The sequence below is a fragment of the Epinephelus fuscoguttatus genome, linkage group LG1 (genome assembly GCF_011397635.1).
Source record: "Epinephelus fuscoguttatus linkage group LG1, E.fuscoguttatus.final_Chr_v1".
NCBI lineage: Eukaryota > Metazoa > Chordata > Actinopteri > Perciformes > Serranidae > Epinephelus > Epinephelus fuscoguttatus.
In genome coordinates this window covers 24,288,054-24,302,841 of record NC_064752.1, presented here as the reverse complement: position 1 = coordinate 24,302,841, position 14,788 = coordinate 24,288,054, and the positions used below count along the sequence as shown (strand labels likewise).

The 14,788-nt window shown below is 39.9% G+C and overlaps 2 protein-coding genes across 2 annotated transcripts; both read left to right on the top strand.

Moving 5' to 3' along the window:
* The first annotated feature begins 229 nt into the window (after window positions 1-229).
* On the top strand, window positions 230-4,324 carry si:dkeyp-67f1.2 (uncharacterized protein LOC556106 homolog). The gene is made up of 8 exons (XM_049580147.1): window positions 230-794; window positions 899-940; window positions 1,051-1,174; window positions 1,262-1,320; window positions 2,856-2,906; window positions 3,022-3,106; window positions 3,189-3,315; window positions 3,443-4,324. Exons 1-8 carry the CDS (start codon window positions 731-733, stop codon window positions 3,545-3,547), a joined length of 657 nt encoding a protein of 218 aa, XP_049436104.1. The 5' UTR covers window positions 230-730; the 3' UTR covers window positions 3,548-4,324.
* Window positions 4,325-8,728: 4,404 nt separating this feature from the next.
* LOC125895271 (actin-associated protein FAM107A) lies at window positions 8,729-13,395 on the top strand. Its single transcript, XM_049586964.1, has 5 exons — window positions 8,729-8,848; window positions 10,122-10,164; window positions 12,507-12,693; window positions 12,775-12,931; window positions 13,241-13,395. The coding sequence occupies exons 1-5, from the start codon at window positions 8,825-8,827 to the stop codon at window positions 13,346-13,348; spliced, it is 519 nt and encodes a 172-aa protein (XP_049442921.1). The 5' UTR covers window positions 8,729-8,824; the 3' UTR covers window positions 13,349-13,395.
* The last annotated feature ends 1,393 nt before the right edge of the window (window positions 13,396-14,788 follow it).

Sequence of the window (14,788 nt, the reverse complement as noted above, 5' to 3'; positions counted from 1 at the left end):
TATTTGACAGTCTCACATTTTCTGTACATCAGCAGTTTTATGCAGATAACGCCACACATATGGGATTTACTAAAATTTACATACAAATAGAAAACCGATAAATGACACAGGGATTCTTTAAGCATTTGTTTTTCACTTACACATTCAATTTGAAATATGAAGCATGTGTCCTTTTTTCCTCCTCTATGTGTCATTACCTTGTTTGCGCACAAGCTTTGTAAATCTTCTGTTTGCAAACCGCATTGTTCACTGCAAACAGTATCCATTACTGATGGACACCGTCCCATATTTGACATTGTAACAGAGAGAAACCTGATCATCTAGTTCACAGAGGGTGGGCGCGTATAATATTTATGTCACATCCTGTTTTTTTTCATGTAGCACAAGGAGGTGGAGATCTGACACTTTGGTTTGCATATCTAAACACCCTTTTCACAAGGCATGGCTGCAAAGAGTGATCAGGAGCGAGTTCACACAGATGAGATGACACCAAAGCTCTGCTGTATCTACAGTACTTCTTGTTGACAGGAAATACTTGGAGTGCACTTCAAAGGTCTCAGCTTTTCCTTTTAGGAACCGAGAGCTCTGTGATTTATTGCAGACATGAGATGCCGAGGTGAGATTTCACTTTATTTCAAAAACAGTTTGGTCGCATGTCTGCAAACTTTCATCCATCTACTCTTTGTGGTTGGCAGCTGGTCTGCACTTTGCTGCTGTAATTGTTGTCCTCATGATAACGTGGGGAATCGCCATCAAGTCATTTGATGTGCGGGAGACAGCAAGAAGTATTTTTGGTGAGCTCATTTCTCCTTATTACATCATAAATCCTCAGCTGCCTCTTTTCCTTCAGCTTTATTTGCCACATCTCAATTATACTGCCTCCGTTCTTTTATTTTAGGCTGTAATGACGTCGATCAAATCACAACAAAAATCAAAACAGGTAAATTCAATCATGACAGAACTCATCTTTCAAACATCACACAACTTCCACGTCCAACTGTGTGTGTGCGACTTCCTGCAGGATCTGAAGTACTTTTCTACCATTTTCAGATACAAAAACAGCCGAGGCAAAGTGCAGTCTTTCCAGAGCCTGTCCGCCTGACCACTTTGCTTTACACATCCGGAGCGGAGCAGCTAATATTGTCGGGCCAAAGATCTGTTTTGATGGTAAAATGTACGTGTTTGATATGGCAGTGCCTGAGTTAATGGAGGATGGAAATGTGTGCGACCTTGTGTGACAACCTCATTGGTTTCTCAACAGAATTATGAGTCATGTGTTGAATAATGTGGGACCAGGACTGAACATTGTGGTGGTAAATGGTGAGTAAAGACAGATTTCATAAAGTACTAGTGTGCTGTAACTAAGATTCTTTGAAAGGTAATTGTTAATAGTTTTGAGCTCATGGGAACAGCAGCCGATGGTACAATCTTGCCTAAAGGTCCATTAAAGCTGCAGTTGCTAACCTTTATGAAAATGACTTGTCATATTTGCTGAAATTGTCACTACGTCTACAAAATATTACAAGAGACAGATAATCAATGGAAATCTTGCCCCTCCTCCTTCTATTGACCCTAGAAACCACTGCGGTGCACCGAAAACAACTAATCAAAGCCGAGGAGTCTGTATCGCTGTTAGTCATGTCAATCAATGATCGTAAACTTCAGTCAAACTGTCAAACTAGGCAGTGCTGATCAAATATGAATCAAGATTCTGTCACTACATTGCCTATTTCCTACCTTAGATGTTTTCCGAAACATATTTTAGTGTACTGTTTAGCTGTAAAATTAGAAAGTTTGCTCCGGCTGCCATGTTGGAAACAGGGTTTTTTTTCTCCACCAGATCATCTCATCTATCTTATGTACTATTGTGTGGATACAGTGACAGTTTCAGAAAATTTGAACAAAAGTTAACAACTTTAGCTTAATTTAGAAGCCCAGTCTCACTCCGCAGTCGTTTAAATCTGGTGCTTGCAGTATCAGATACTGGCAAAAAAAGCTGTCCTTTAACGCTGGCATGATACGTGGCTGATCGCTGTTATAGTTTAACAACGCTCTGTGGCATCAGGGGGAAATGCAGCAGGACAAGAACGAAAGTTAAGGAGGCAAAAGTCCGAGTAGGGTGGCTGGAAGGGGTTGTGGATGGGTCAAACAAACACAGACTTTCACCTGAGAGCAGCGTTTGTGTCCACTAGTTACGACGTGCACGTCGTAACTGGATGTGGAAGGTCTATGATCAAACGTCGGTATGTGATGAGGTTGGACTGAGAATGTGTTGATCATATTACATGATCCATCAGGAGATGGAGTTTTTTTTAAAACAAGTAAAGCGTCTTAGAGAGAAGTTAGAGCCACATCCTTAAAGGCGCTGTATGTAAGAATGTGGCCAAAACGGTTACTGCACTCAAATTCAAAATACTGCCGCAAGTCGTGTCCGCCCCCCCTCCCCTACAGATTCGAGGTTGCTGTGCTAGTTAGCCAACTTTGGCTAAAGCTTACCTGTCGAGGAGAAGAGTAGTCACTTCGACATCCGATTTCAAGTTCTTCTCCGCTTTCAACCGTCTCCACCGTTCAAAAGAATCTCCTATATAGACCCTCACTTTGCCTCGAGTTTTGTCTTGCCGTTTTTGGGAATCATAACGAGGTCGTTTGGGTTTAGTCGCACCGTCAGCCATTGTAGCTCAGTCGTAACTGTAACTGATGCTGAGACTCTACTGACTAACTTCTCTTCCACAACAATCTGCTGATGACGATCATGTGATATGATGAAAAGCTCCAGAATAGCTGAGATGAGTTTCTTTTTGCTGTTGATGACCAAATAATCGTTGTTGTATGCATTTTTTTGTCTCCACCCTCAGGTGAAAGTGGAACTGTGGAAAAGTTTGGCTACCTTAATATGAAAGATGAAAGTAAGAGGTTTTTTTTGTTTTTTTTTAACCTTGTTTCCAATTTGAAAAATACTGAAACCTTAAAAAGAAGTTATTTGTTGTTTATTTGTTTTTTTTTAAATTCCCCTGATAAAAGACCCAGAAGACATCATGGCATACCTGACGGAGATAACACCCGGTATGATCGTCTTGGTGGCCTCGTTTGACGATGTGACAAAAAAGTAAGTCCAGGTCTCGGTGATTCAACAGCTAAAATAATTTCACATCTCACAACATGACCCTTTTTCTACTGCTTTGTGGCAGGATGACAAAGGAAATGAGGGAGGTGTTTGCCGGAATGGGAAGCACTTTGATCAAGTCTGTGAAACACAGAGATAGCTGGGTGTTTGCTGGAAGAGCAGGGACAGGAAACAAAAGCCTCTTTGAGAAGGTTAGTCATCCTGTTCTATTTGTGCCAGAAAAGACCGTCTATTTTAAAATGCACTAAAAGTAAGAATTTAATAAAAGAAATACAACAAAACAAAACAAATGTCCTTTCTTCCCTGTTGACATGTCAGCAAGCTGTTAATGACAAGAAAGCCAACATTTATGAAGGATGGCCGGACGTGGTGGAGGTGGGCGGCTGTTTTCCAAGGACGCCAACTGATGGACAGAAACCTTGAAGGACTTAGTGATGAAAGCAGAATATGGCTTATTTAAGACTTCCCTGTAAATGATGCCACTCCTGAAAGATGGATCTCTCCTCTGTGGCTGCTCCTGGAGTCTCCTTGAGTCATTCTTCATCCCAAATCAAGAGTCTGAGGATTTTGTACAGATTGTAAAAGACATCTGAGGCAAGTTTGTGATTCTGAGCTGTGGAAATAAAACTGACTGGACTTGACTAATGCTGTTAATAGTCATAGAAAATACCAATGTTCAGTGAATGGAAAGAACAACATTGGACACATTGACAGAGGTGACTGGATACTGTGCAAGTGTCTGTTACTTCTGTACTACAGAATATGGCAACAGTTTTCTCCCTCTGGGATATATGAGCAATATTTGTTCTGCTTCCTGGTAGGTGGAGGATCATTTATCATGTAACTGTGAACAATGACTGGCTCAAGTTATTGTGATCTGCAGTGCCTCGTTTTATCTCATATTTCTCACTGTTTACTTTCCACGGAAGCACATTTGTTGCCAGTGGTGGAGGAAGTACTCAAAACCTTTACAGATTTAAAAGTAAAAGTACAGATACAAAAAATACTCTGTTACAAGTATCCTGCAGTCACAATCCTACTTCAAGTTGTAATCTCAAAGATTTTCATTTCAATATATGTCTGTTAAGTCATTATCTATCACCAAATGAGATGACACAATGGTAACTGAACCCGTGGTCCACTGATGGAAGCCCCCTTGTTTGCAGTCACTCTAAAAAATAATCCACTGGTTCAATTTAAAGGAAATTAAAGGACAACTTCGGTATTTTTCAACCTGGGCCCTATTTCCCAATGTGTATGTGTGCATATGATTCATAGGTACCACTCGTTCTAAAATTGGTTCAGTATTGAGCCGCGAAACGAACTAAAACGGTAATGGGGGCAAATGTATAAAAGTGGGGTTTTTTTCGCCACTGACCGGTTCAGATCGCCAGTGCTATCTCTGTAAATAGCATATGGTAGCGGCCCTGGGGCAGTGGTGAGTGTGAATGAGTCAGCTGTCAGTCAGTGTTGGAGCAGAAAGGCGGAAGGTGTCCCCGCTCGGTATTGTAAATGAGTATGTGTGTGTGAAGTGTGTGTTACGCTAGAAGAGTCAGAGGACGGAGTCTTTTACGTGCTACCCCCTGGAGTGTTACCGGAGTTTTTGGAGTGCTCAAATAAACGGGCCTTTTTCCCGAACGCAAGAACAGGATGTCGCGCAACACCCCGTACAGCTTTCACAGGCTGCCTTTGTCAGGCAGCGAGATGCTGAAGTTGTGGCTAGTTTTGCTACAAATGGATGCTCCTCTCCAGACACTGCGCCTTGCAGACCATCGGGTCTGCAGTGCTCACTTCTCCCAAGATGACTACTGCCAGCCGAAGAAGAGAAGACATCCAATCCCGAAACACCTCTTCCTCAAGAAAACGGCTGCCCCACGAGTAGAGAGAGCTACAGACACAGTGGAGCAAAGCTCGTGACATCACACAGCCCAGAGGTAAGGGAAAGGCTAAGTTAGCATGCTATTTACAGAGATAGCACTGGTGATCTGAACCGGTCAGTGGCGAAAAAACACACACACTTCACACACGCATACTCATTTACAATACCGAGCAGGGACACCTTCCGCCTTTCTGCTCCAACACTGACTGACAGCTGACTCCACTCATTCACACTCACCACTGCCCCAGGGCCGCTACCATATGCTATTAACAGAGATAGCACTGGCGATCTGAACCGGTCAGTGGCGAAAAAAAGCACTTTTATACGGGACGCATTTGCCCCCATTACTGTTTTAGCTCGTTTCGCGGCTCAATACTGAACCAATTTTAGAACGAGTGATACCTATGAATCATATGCACACATACACATGGGGAAATAGGGCCCAGGTTGAAAAATACCGAAGTTGTCCTTTAAGGCAACAATTGGCATCTTTTTAAGTAGTTCTAATTCTAGCATTATTGAGTAAATCTGATGAGTCTTTTATAATCTGATAAACTCAGTTAGTTTAGTACAACATGCATTGGCTTTGACCTTGAAAAACTTAAGTTGAACCAACTTAATATTTATCAAAACGTGTTGATATTTAGTAGTGAAACGTTTTTATTTTAGATAACCGAACTTTTTTTTGTTCATTTCCACCTTACTAAATGTAACAAATGTTTTGGATTTTTCACCAGTTTTATAAAATAAATGTCAACTTACTAAAACATGTTAGTGAAATGAATGTCATTTTTTATGCTGAAAAACTTTAAGCATTATCCACTAACCCCATGGGTAATTTTTTAGAGTGTACAAGCTGAATGTCTGTGGAGACATTCTTGGGGGAAAAATACATTTATATGCAACTAATTTAAAACAACAAATATGTTTGAGGTGAACTGAATGCAGAGGGAATGATGTTTTCTATTAACATAATTAGGAAATGTTGCAAATTAACCTGGCAAGTCGCAAAAATGTTTTTTTTTTTGTGATCAAATGTTTATTAGGATTTGAAGGACATCAATACATTCACCAGCACATAAATAAAATATATATATATATATACTGTATATATATATATATATATATATATATATATATATATACATGCATACACACATACATATACACAGATATGCACACATATATACACATACATACACCCAATAATAATAATAATATTAATAATAATAAAATAAAAAATAAATAAATAAATAAATAATAGAAATACAAGTAATAAATAATTAAATAAGAAAAACTGCCACAAAAACAAAGAAACAAAGTGCCACTGATGTATAACCTAATTAGAGCTATCAAAATGTTGCCATCCACAATCTGCAAAGTACAAGTCGCAAAAATGTTGATACTGTAGGTATCACCAAAATGTTTACTGATGACTTACTTAATTTGTTCTAAAAAAAAACAGGCAATCTTGCAAAACAGTATCAACTTGTAGTGATTACAGCTTTATTTTTATGCCTCTGTGCTGGTGATAGCCAGAGACATTCGTTCTATTCTCGTGAACACAGTATCTGAAGGACATCTTGAGGGAATTTGTAAAATTTGGCAGAAATATTCACTTGGACTCAGCAATGAACTGATTAGATTTTGGTGGTAAAAGGTCAAGGTCAATGTGACCTTGTATCCCTCTTATTCTTGTGAATACAACATCGTATGTTTTCAGGTTGTCCACCTATCCGTTCTATTCTCATGAACACAATATCTGAAGAACACCTTCAGGGACTCTCTTCAAATTTGATACAAACATCCAATTGAACTGAAGAATAAACTGATTAGAATTTGGTGGTAAAAGGTCAAGGTCAATGTGACCTTGTATCCCTCTTATTCTTGTGAACACAACATCGTATGTTTTCAGGTTGTCCACCTATCCGTTCTATTCTCATGAACACAATACCTGAAGAACACCTTCAGGGACTCTCTTCAAATTTGATACAAACATCCAATTGAACTGAAGAATAAAGTGATTAGAATTTGGTGGTCAAAGGTCAAGGTCAATGTGACCTTGCATCCTTCTCAATCTTGTGAACACAACATTGTATGTTTTCAGGTTGTCCGCCCTCCATTCTATTCTCGTGAACACAATATCTGAAGAACTCCTTCGGGGACTCTCTTCAAATTTCACACATACGTCCAATTAAACTGAAGAATAAAGTGATTAGAATTTGGTGGTTTAAGGGTAAGGTCAGTGTGACCTCATAAAACATGTTTTTGGCCAGAACTTAAGAATTCATACCCCAATTATGACACAATTTCACCAAAATATCTAATAGAACATAATGATGAAGTAATTACATTTTATATCCAAAACATCAGAGGTCAACTTCACTGTTACATCATAACATTGTGCTTTTCTGGCCACTGCTCAACGCAGGGTAGACATTTGGTCAGATACTGAACTAATGACACTAATGCTGAAACTGTGCTGAAGCATCCATGTTTTCACAGACATGGATGTAAACTGACCAGTGTGTGGAGGCATACAACCACAGGGTGGTAATTCCATTTTTTTTAAATTGACATTAACCAAAATCATGATCATTTCCTAACCTTAACCAAAGTGCTTTTGTTACCTTAACCTAACCACAGACAGGAGTCTGAACACGAACCTGTGATTTTGGTGTCTCAGTCCTACACTTTGTATATCCCCCATCCATCCTGTCCTCCCTGCTGTGATTCCAGCATGATACAGAAATGTAGTGTTTCATTAACTTGTTGTCTCTAAGTGTCATCCAGTTACATTGCCACTGTAATGAAGTTATGAATACAACTGAATAATATACAAATGTAATTTTTAGGACTCACTCTTCAGCCCATTTGTGTATGAAGCCCCGTGCTTTTTTTGGTCTCTCTGTTAATGTTGTTACCAAACTGTTACTGCGGCAGACCTAACTAAGAAAAGGCAAAGAAATTACTGCAAAACACAAAACTTTTCCTTTTTGTTTTCACGTGTACTGGTGACCTGGAATTGTTATGTAACTGATTGACATCACACAGGCGACAGTCTCTGGGAAGTGATATCAAAACACACCTGCAGTTACGGTTATCGCCATAGAGAGTGACACAGATCTTTGAGACCATGGTTTTAAGTTAAGTGTAACTACAGTTACATGTGTAATCAACATTTTATGTTATATGCTGGTTGAGGTGGGGCTAGTTTTAACTACTTTATGTGCACTTTGGTTGGTTTAATTTACTGGCTCCCACTTTCTCAGGTCTTGAGACAAATTTGGATTCAGTTTTTGGGCTTTTCAGCAAAGCTTTACTTTTTTTGTGTGTGAAATACTGAATGATTTGACCTGTCTGGGCCTTGAGCAGTTATTGAAATGAAACCACTTGAGAAGTCTGGAGGGGAAATGTCTCTTTGGTGGATCTGTAACCTGTAGACATCTGAAACACAACAAGGAGTCCCAATTAGACACTTTTACAAGGGGTCACAAAACAAAAAGTTTGGGAACAGTGTGTTGTACTTTATACACAGTACTTGAGTACACGTATGCAGTTACTTTCCACCACAGCTGCACACTAAATACTCTTCCAGCACTTTTGGCCTGTTCTCCAGGGTTTGTCTCCCACTTGGTTGCTACTTCCGTGGGAGCACCATCATTGGTCCAAACACAGAGCAGTCTCCTCTCTCTGGCATTCTTGGCTGCTGGAGGAGAGAGAGAGAAAGAGTAACCTCAAATTATTATTGCAACTCTGTCCACTTTGAGCCCAGGAGGTGCCTGCGAAGAAACTAAATCCGGATTCATACTGAGGACGTGATGGGAGTCACCCATGGGAAGAAAGTAAGTGTGTCGAGTTTCTATTCTTCTTTTGTTCCTGTCTTTCTCTGTGAGACACAACACATGTATCAAGTCATGTTAAGATAATCCGGCAGAAGCATCCATGTGGCTAAAACACTCTCTTGGCTTGCAACGTGTGTTTGAGAAGATTAAGAGACTGAGATGATAAAAAAAACCAACTGTTACAGTATGCTGTGTGTCATGCTACATGATATGCGCAGTATGAGTTGTGTTTTCTTTATCACGTTTAAGCTTTTGTCTGGCAGAACTTTACAGTTTTCTTATCTGTCACTGTTAACTCCAGCTTTTATTTCCCAAAGACAGTGAGGGCTTGAACCAAACACAGGTCTTTATCCACTAAAAAAAAAGCCTCGCCAACACTGGAGAGTGGGCCTTGGAGAGTGTTTACCCTGTCATGTCCAATTAATTCTTCTCCACACAATATCCACTGTGTGAGCTTTAGCCAAGCAGCATGACTCTACCCTCATCAACAACACAGCAGCCAGCAACACAGATGTCATTAAAATGCCTCATCTATATTGCACTTTTTCTCATTCTGAGTATTTTCCGTCATTTTATTTCTTCTCCTCTATCTTCTGAAGGTTTTTTAACGCATGAATCCATGCTACTACATTTCTTTGGGGCCTGTAGATGCCCAGACATGACGCAGCTGAACTGCAATGAATGCCAAGGCTACAACAAACATTATGTAACATGCACATGAATCAATAATAGCTACAGTAGATCGTGCTCAGAGCAAAAAGATAAGTCTGCCATGTTTTTTCTGCATCCAAATGTTCATCAAATATTAAATGCAACAACAAAAACAGAATTATTTCTTTCAGCGGTCCAGTCTGAGCCCCACGGGAGGAATAATTCCTGTCTCGACTATTAATTCTGCTCAAACTCGCAAATGAGAATCTCAGTGGGAATCAAAGTGTGTTCTGTTTGATCCTTGCCTTTAATGAGGTGGCAGCCCTCCACCTCACCAGTAAGGGCACTCGCTTCACTGGACATGTGGAACTAGAGCTGACACTTCATTTGTCTGTCAGCATCATAATACGGCTTTGTGCTGCTCGCAACTCCCGCTGCTATTTGCATGAAGCTGCATTGTTGACCCAACTGGGAGATTATATTTATTTGGAGTGCTATCATGTGTCACACTGTATCTATGCATTTGTATTGTGACTAAAAACAAACAAAACTATCACAGGGAGAAGTTGGTGTGAGATATTTTGTATTTTTTTAACATGTCAGTGATGTTTTCTGTTGACAGAGAGATCTCCAACATTCTTCAGGGACACACCTGAATGGGTCTGGTGAGAAATCTATCTATCATCATTATTATCAGTATCATAAAGAGGCAGAGGAAGCTGTTTTTGTCTGATAGTGCACAGAGGTAGCAGGAGTGTGTGTGAATCTGTGATATAAAGCACATGGCCACAGTAGTATTTGCTGCAGAGGCGTTTTTATTGATTCTAACTGTCATTAAAGAGTAAAAAGAGGGTCAGCCAGAATTTGTTCGGTCAATAGACTGTTATGTGGCTGTCGATAAACCATTTGCCGAGCAACGTTCAACATTCAAGTCTGTGAAATGTGTTTAAAAGCGAGACAGTGTCCCTTTGAAAGAAGAAATAACACAATCTGCCCCTTCATAAATGAACAGAAGAATCCATAAGCAACAAAACACACCCTTGTTCATTTCGATACACTCGGGAGTTTTGTTGCCGTCACTTTACTTTGTTTGGTCTGACCAGTAGATTTTGGTGGTTAATGTTTGCTAATGTTGGCAAACTTTCCATAGATATTGCAGTGTGACTTATATTTATGAGTCAGTTCACTGTCAATGTGACCCATCTCTTCTTGTGCCTCTGTTAGGCTGTCTTTTATTTATTTATTTATTTATTTATTTACTGTACAGTAAAGGTTGCAAGGGCTTACTTTAAAGTCTTGTGGAAAAAAATCCAAGCCAAGGTTTTATGTCTCTGATCTAAAGTGTGAATACAGAGACTGTAAGGAGCCTCTACAGGTGAAGATGCTGCAGGTTTATGGCAAGCCGTTTTAACATTTAATAGCTAGACTGGATATTCATTACTGATTCATTACTAGTCAAAACTCTTATTCAAAATGTCTGTAATTAGATTTTGACTAGTCAAAACTCTAATTACAGATATCTGTAATTCAGTTTTGACTAGTAAGATTCAAACTACTTTTGCCATTCATGTGTATGGGGTTTGTCATTATAGATACCTCCCATGTAGTTGCAGATATCTGCAATTCTTATTGCGGATATCTGCAACTGAATTGGAGATATCTCTAATTCCAGTTTGAGATATCTACATGGTCCTTTCTAGATATCTTGAGTTAAGTTTCAGATAGTCAGAATGAAGTCGTAGATATCTTGAACTTGAATTATGACTAGTCAAACTGGAATTACAGATATCTCCAATTCAGTTGCAGATATCCACAATAAGAATTGCAGATATCTGCAACTACATGGGAGATATCTATAATGAGAAACCCCATACACATGAATGGCAAAAATAGTTTGAATCTTACTAGTCAAAACTGAATTACAGAAATCTGTAATTAGAGTTTTGACTAGTCAAAATCTAATTACAGTTATCTTGAATAAGAGTTTTGACTAGTCAAAATCTAATTTGAACCAGCCACCCCCCAGTTCCCAAGCCAAGTCTCTATGGATTCAAATCACAGTCAATTTACTTTGTTCGGTGTTTCTGAAAGATTGCCATTGATGTAATTGAAACTGCACTCCTGTTCATGTAGCTTCTTTGTAACTGTGTTAGATCAAGGTCCTTGTGTTATTTCAAGTCTATGCGATACACCAGAGATCGTATTATCAGGGAGAGGACTGTAAATACTTGCATAGAGGACACCTGTGTTGAGTTATCCTCCCTGTGTAAACACATGTGGCTTTTTCTGAGTCAGTTGGGACTCATGAGGAGATCAGCCATTTATACCACCACTCCACTCCACCATATGTCACCTGAGTAAGACACTATCCAATAAGAGTGCTCCAAAATAAAAACAATAATAACCCTCACCTTGACCTTTTTATTGACCTTGGAAATAGGCTAATTAGCTATAAAGTGTTAGCTCAGGGTCCTCTTACTGGACATTTCCTGGAGCTTTGACCTGCATCTCATGTCAGTCATAAGAGGACAAAGTTAGCTCCCGGAGATAGTTCAGTTGTTGTCATGTGACGCAAGTACAGAACGGGGTTATGGGGGTTGTAATGGGGCTCTGTTCAAATATAGTCTCTGGTGTTGGATGCGGTCACTGAGTCACTAAAAGCAGTGGTGGCACTTCCTATAGGCGACATAGGTGGCCGCCTAGGGTGCATGCTAAAGCACTGATGGGTATGGTGGAGCGGGGTGTATATTGAAAGCATCAGAGTAAATGAAAATAAAAAAGCAAAAGCTGTCTGGGGCACATTTTATTGGGGTTGGTGGGGCACCAGGAGAAACTTGCCTAGAGTACCGAATGTGCTGAAAGTCTGCCAGGATGTGTTTATAATACTCAGACTTAACCAGCTGTAATGATGAATGTTGAACTCACGACGAATACTGTATCACAAGAAAGAGTTGGTCATAAAAATGATATGAATGGGTAAATATATACTGTATGTTTCTCCCTTTAGCCTCATTAGTGCAGACACACCAAACTGAACAGCAAGACCGATGCTCAGAGTTTCGGGTTCCTCCATCCCATCTCCAGAGTGAGGAGGAGAGCAGTGATCTCATCAAACCCCAGAAACCTCTCAATCCTTTATCGGCCTCCAGGAGTCACCAGGAGCTCCACAAAGAACTGCGGATGACCCACAAGAGGTTGGAAGAGACACACAGGCGCTCATAGACACTCACACTTCACTTGCATTGTTTATATGAATCATAATCTGTCTGTGTCAGGAGAGTGACTCAGGAAGGAAAGACTGAACTCCAGAGAGCTTTAGAGAAGAGGAGATGGGAACAGAGGACGAAAGCGAGCAGGGATCAGGAGGAGGCGAAGAAGAACAGATCACCACTTCATCAGGAGCTGCTGAAAAGACATCAGAGGCTAGAAAAGGTTTGGATTGGACACACTATTGTTTCTGTGTCGTATATGAATATGCTCAGTGTTTCCTCACAGCAGATTGATAGTGGTGGTTTATGTGGAGCATCATGTTGTTCTGCAGTCAGCCAGCGGAGGGCGGTGTAGATATTGTTTCAGATGCTGCAAAAGTCCAGTCGAGACTCTGAAATCTTTTTAATTTCATAAGACCAGGGAATTAGGCCTAAACTTAGACATTGGTGAAATATCTTGTGAAAATGGTACTTGTTTACTGCTGCTCCACAAATGAGCTCTGCATATTTAGTACGAATCATTTCTCCACAGCTGGAGAGAGACAAAGGACAGCAGCAAGAGCGTGACGGGCCAGAGTTCCTCCAAGTTAAAGAGAGACTGAGAAGAACTGCAATGTTGGATGCAGGAGGAGAAGTGTGACACTTATGATTTGTGATCGTATGTGCATGTTTTCTGTTGATGGACTGTTGGGGATAAGTGACTTGATTAACTGAGCAAAGGCCCAAGAGGCACTAAAGGAGCAGTCACTGGATGTGTCATATATACAGTAGCTACATGTATCACTACTGAATATATTTTCCCCCAGTGATGCAAACAGAATTCACACTGTTTAATATGTGTTACCATTTTGTAGCATGTTTTTTATGTGTCTGTATGGCATGTCTGCTGCTTACATACTACGCTACAAAACACACAATTTTCTATGTTGTAGTGAAGACTGACAGACTTTTACAATTTAACAAAGTGTTTTTTGGTATTTACCTTTCACTGCATGTCATTGTTTTATACAGCTAGACCTGTTTTATGATGTTGGGAAGTGCAGTATGATTAGTAGAGTCAAAAATCAGGTTTATTTGTCTGGCAAGGTGACTGATGTCAACACTGAGACTTAATGTAAGTCTGAAATAGCCAATGAGCAGTGGCGATCATAGACTCTGGAGGGGCCCAGGCAAAGAAAAGAAAGGTATGTTTGTGTCATTGCACTGATGGTTACACTTCATGTTGTATAACAGTCACAGATAGTTAGCTGTCTGTCCTAATAAATGATAGACCCACTGTGAAAGCTTTTGGGGCAGAGGCAATGTGTTATATGGTGCCTTTATGGGAGGTTTAACAGGGGTTTGTAGTTGTAAATGCAGAATCTGCCAATAGCCCTTTTCAACACATGCTCACTCAGACCTCGACACATATCGAAGTTTGGTCATGGACTTTTCATGTCCAGACACAACTTGCAAGGCACCCTGGGTGCGTTGGTTGTTGACATTCTGGGACGCCATGTCAAGTTCTGCCTGTTATACGCATCATCTTCTTTCAAAATAAACTTCCGTTTTCACTGGAAATTTACTGTTTACATACAGTCTCTTTCAAAATAAACGCACTCAGTCGGTAAAACACTGCGAACTGACTTTTTTTTTTTTTCAATCAATAACTAATGCAGGTGATTGGGTTTGGGGGAAAAGAACAGAGTATGACTTTATTATCTTTAGGGATGCGAACACTGCTCTCATGTTTGTTGGACCCATCCACCACACCTCCAGCCCACCCTACCGGGACTTTCGCCACCTTCACTTTCTGTCTTGTCTCGCTGCATTTTCCCCTGCTGTCGCTGGCCACCATTAAACTATAATGTTAATGCCAATGTTAAAGAACAGCTTTTTTTCATTTGAGGAAACTGATTGTCTTAAACCATTTAAGTTTTTGTCTCAAAGAATTTCAGCCTGAACTATTCTTTAATTTGAGTTCAAGTAACTTAGGTATTTATTTTTGAGGTAACTTGGGTAAATAAAGTTAATATTACTAATTCCATTCAGTTAATTGAACCTAACTCTATTAAGTATATTTCACCTAAATGTTGTATTT

Bases quoted from the DNA above. Each gene is read 5' to 3' on its own strand.
- si:dkeyp-67f1.2 (XM_049580147.1), top strand. From the start codon at position 731: ATGATAACGTGGGGAATCGCCATCAAGTCATTTGATGTGCGGGAGACA. The intron at 941-1,050 runs GTAAATTCAATC...TACCATTTTCAG, and splicing joins CACAACAAAAATCAAAACAG to ATACAAAAACAGCCGAGGCA. The intron at 3,316-3,442 runs GTTAGTCATCCT...TTGACATGTCAG, and splicing joins ACAAAAGCCTCTTTGAGAAG to CAAGCTGTTAATGACAAGAA.
- LOC125895271 (XM_049586964.1), top strand. From the start codon at position 8,825: ATGGGAGTCACCCATGGGAAGAAA. The intron at 8,849-10,121 runs GTAAGTGTGTCG...TTCTGTTGACAG, and splicing joins GAGTCACCCATGGGAAGAAA to AGAGATCTCCAACATTCTTC. The intron at 12,694-12,774 runs GTTGGAAGAGAC...TGTCTGTGTCAG, and splicing joins CTGCGGATGACCCACAAGAG to GAGAGTGACTCAGGAAGGAA.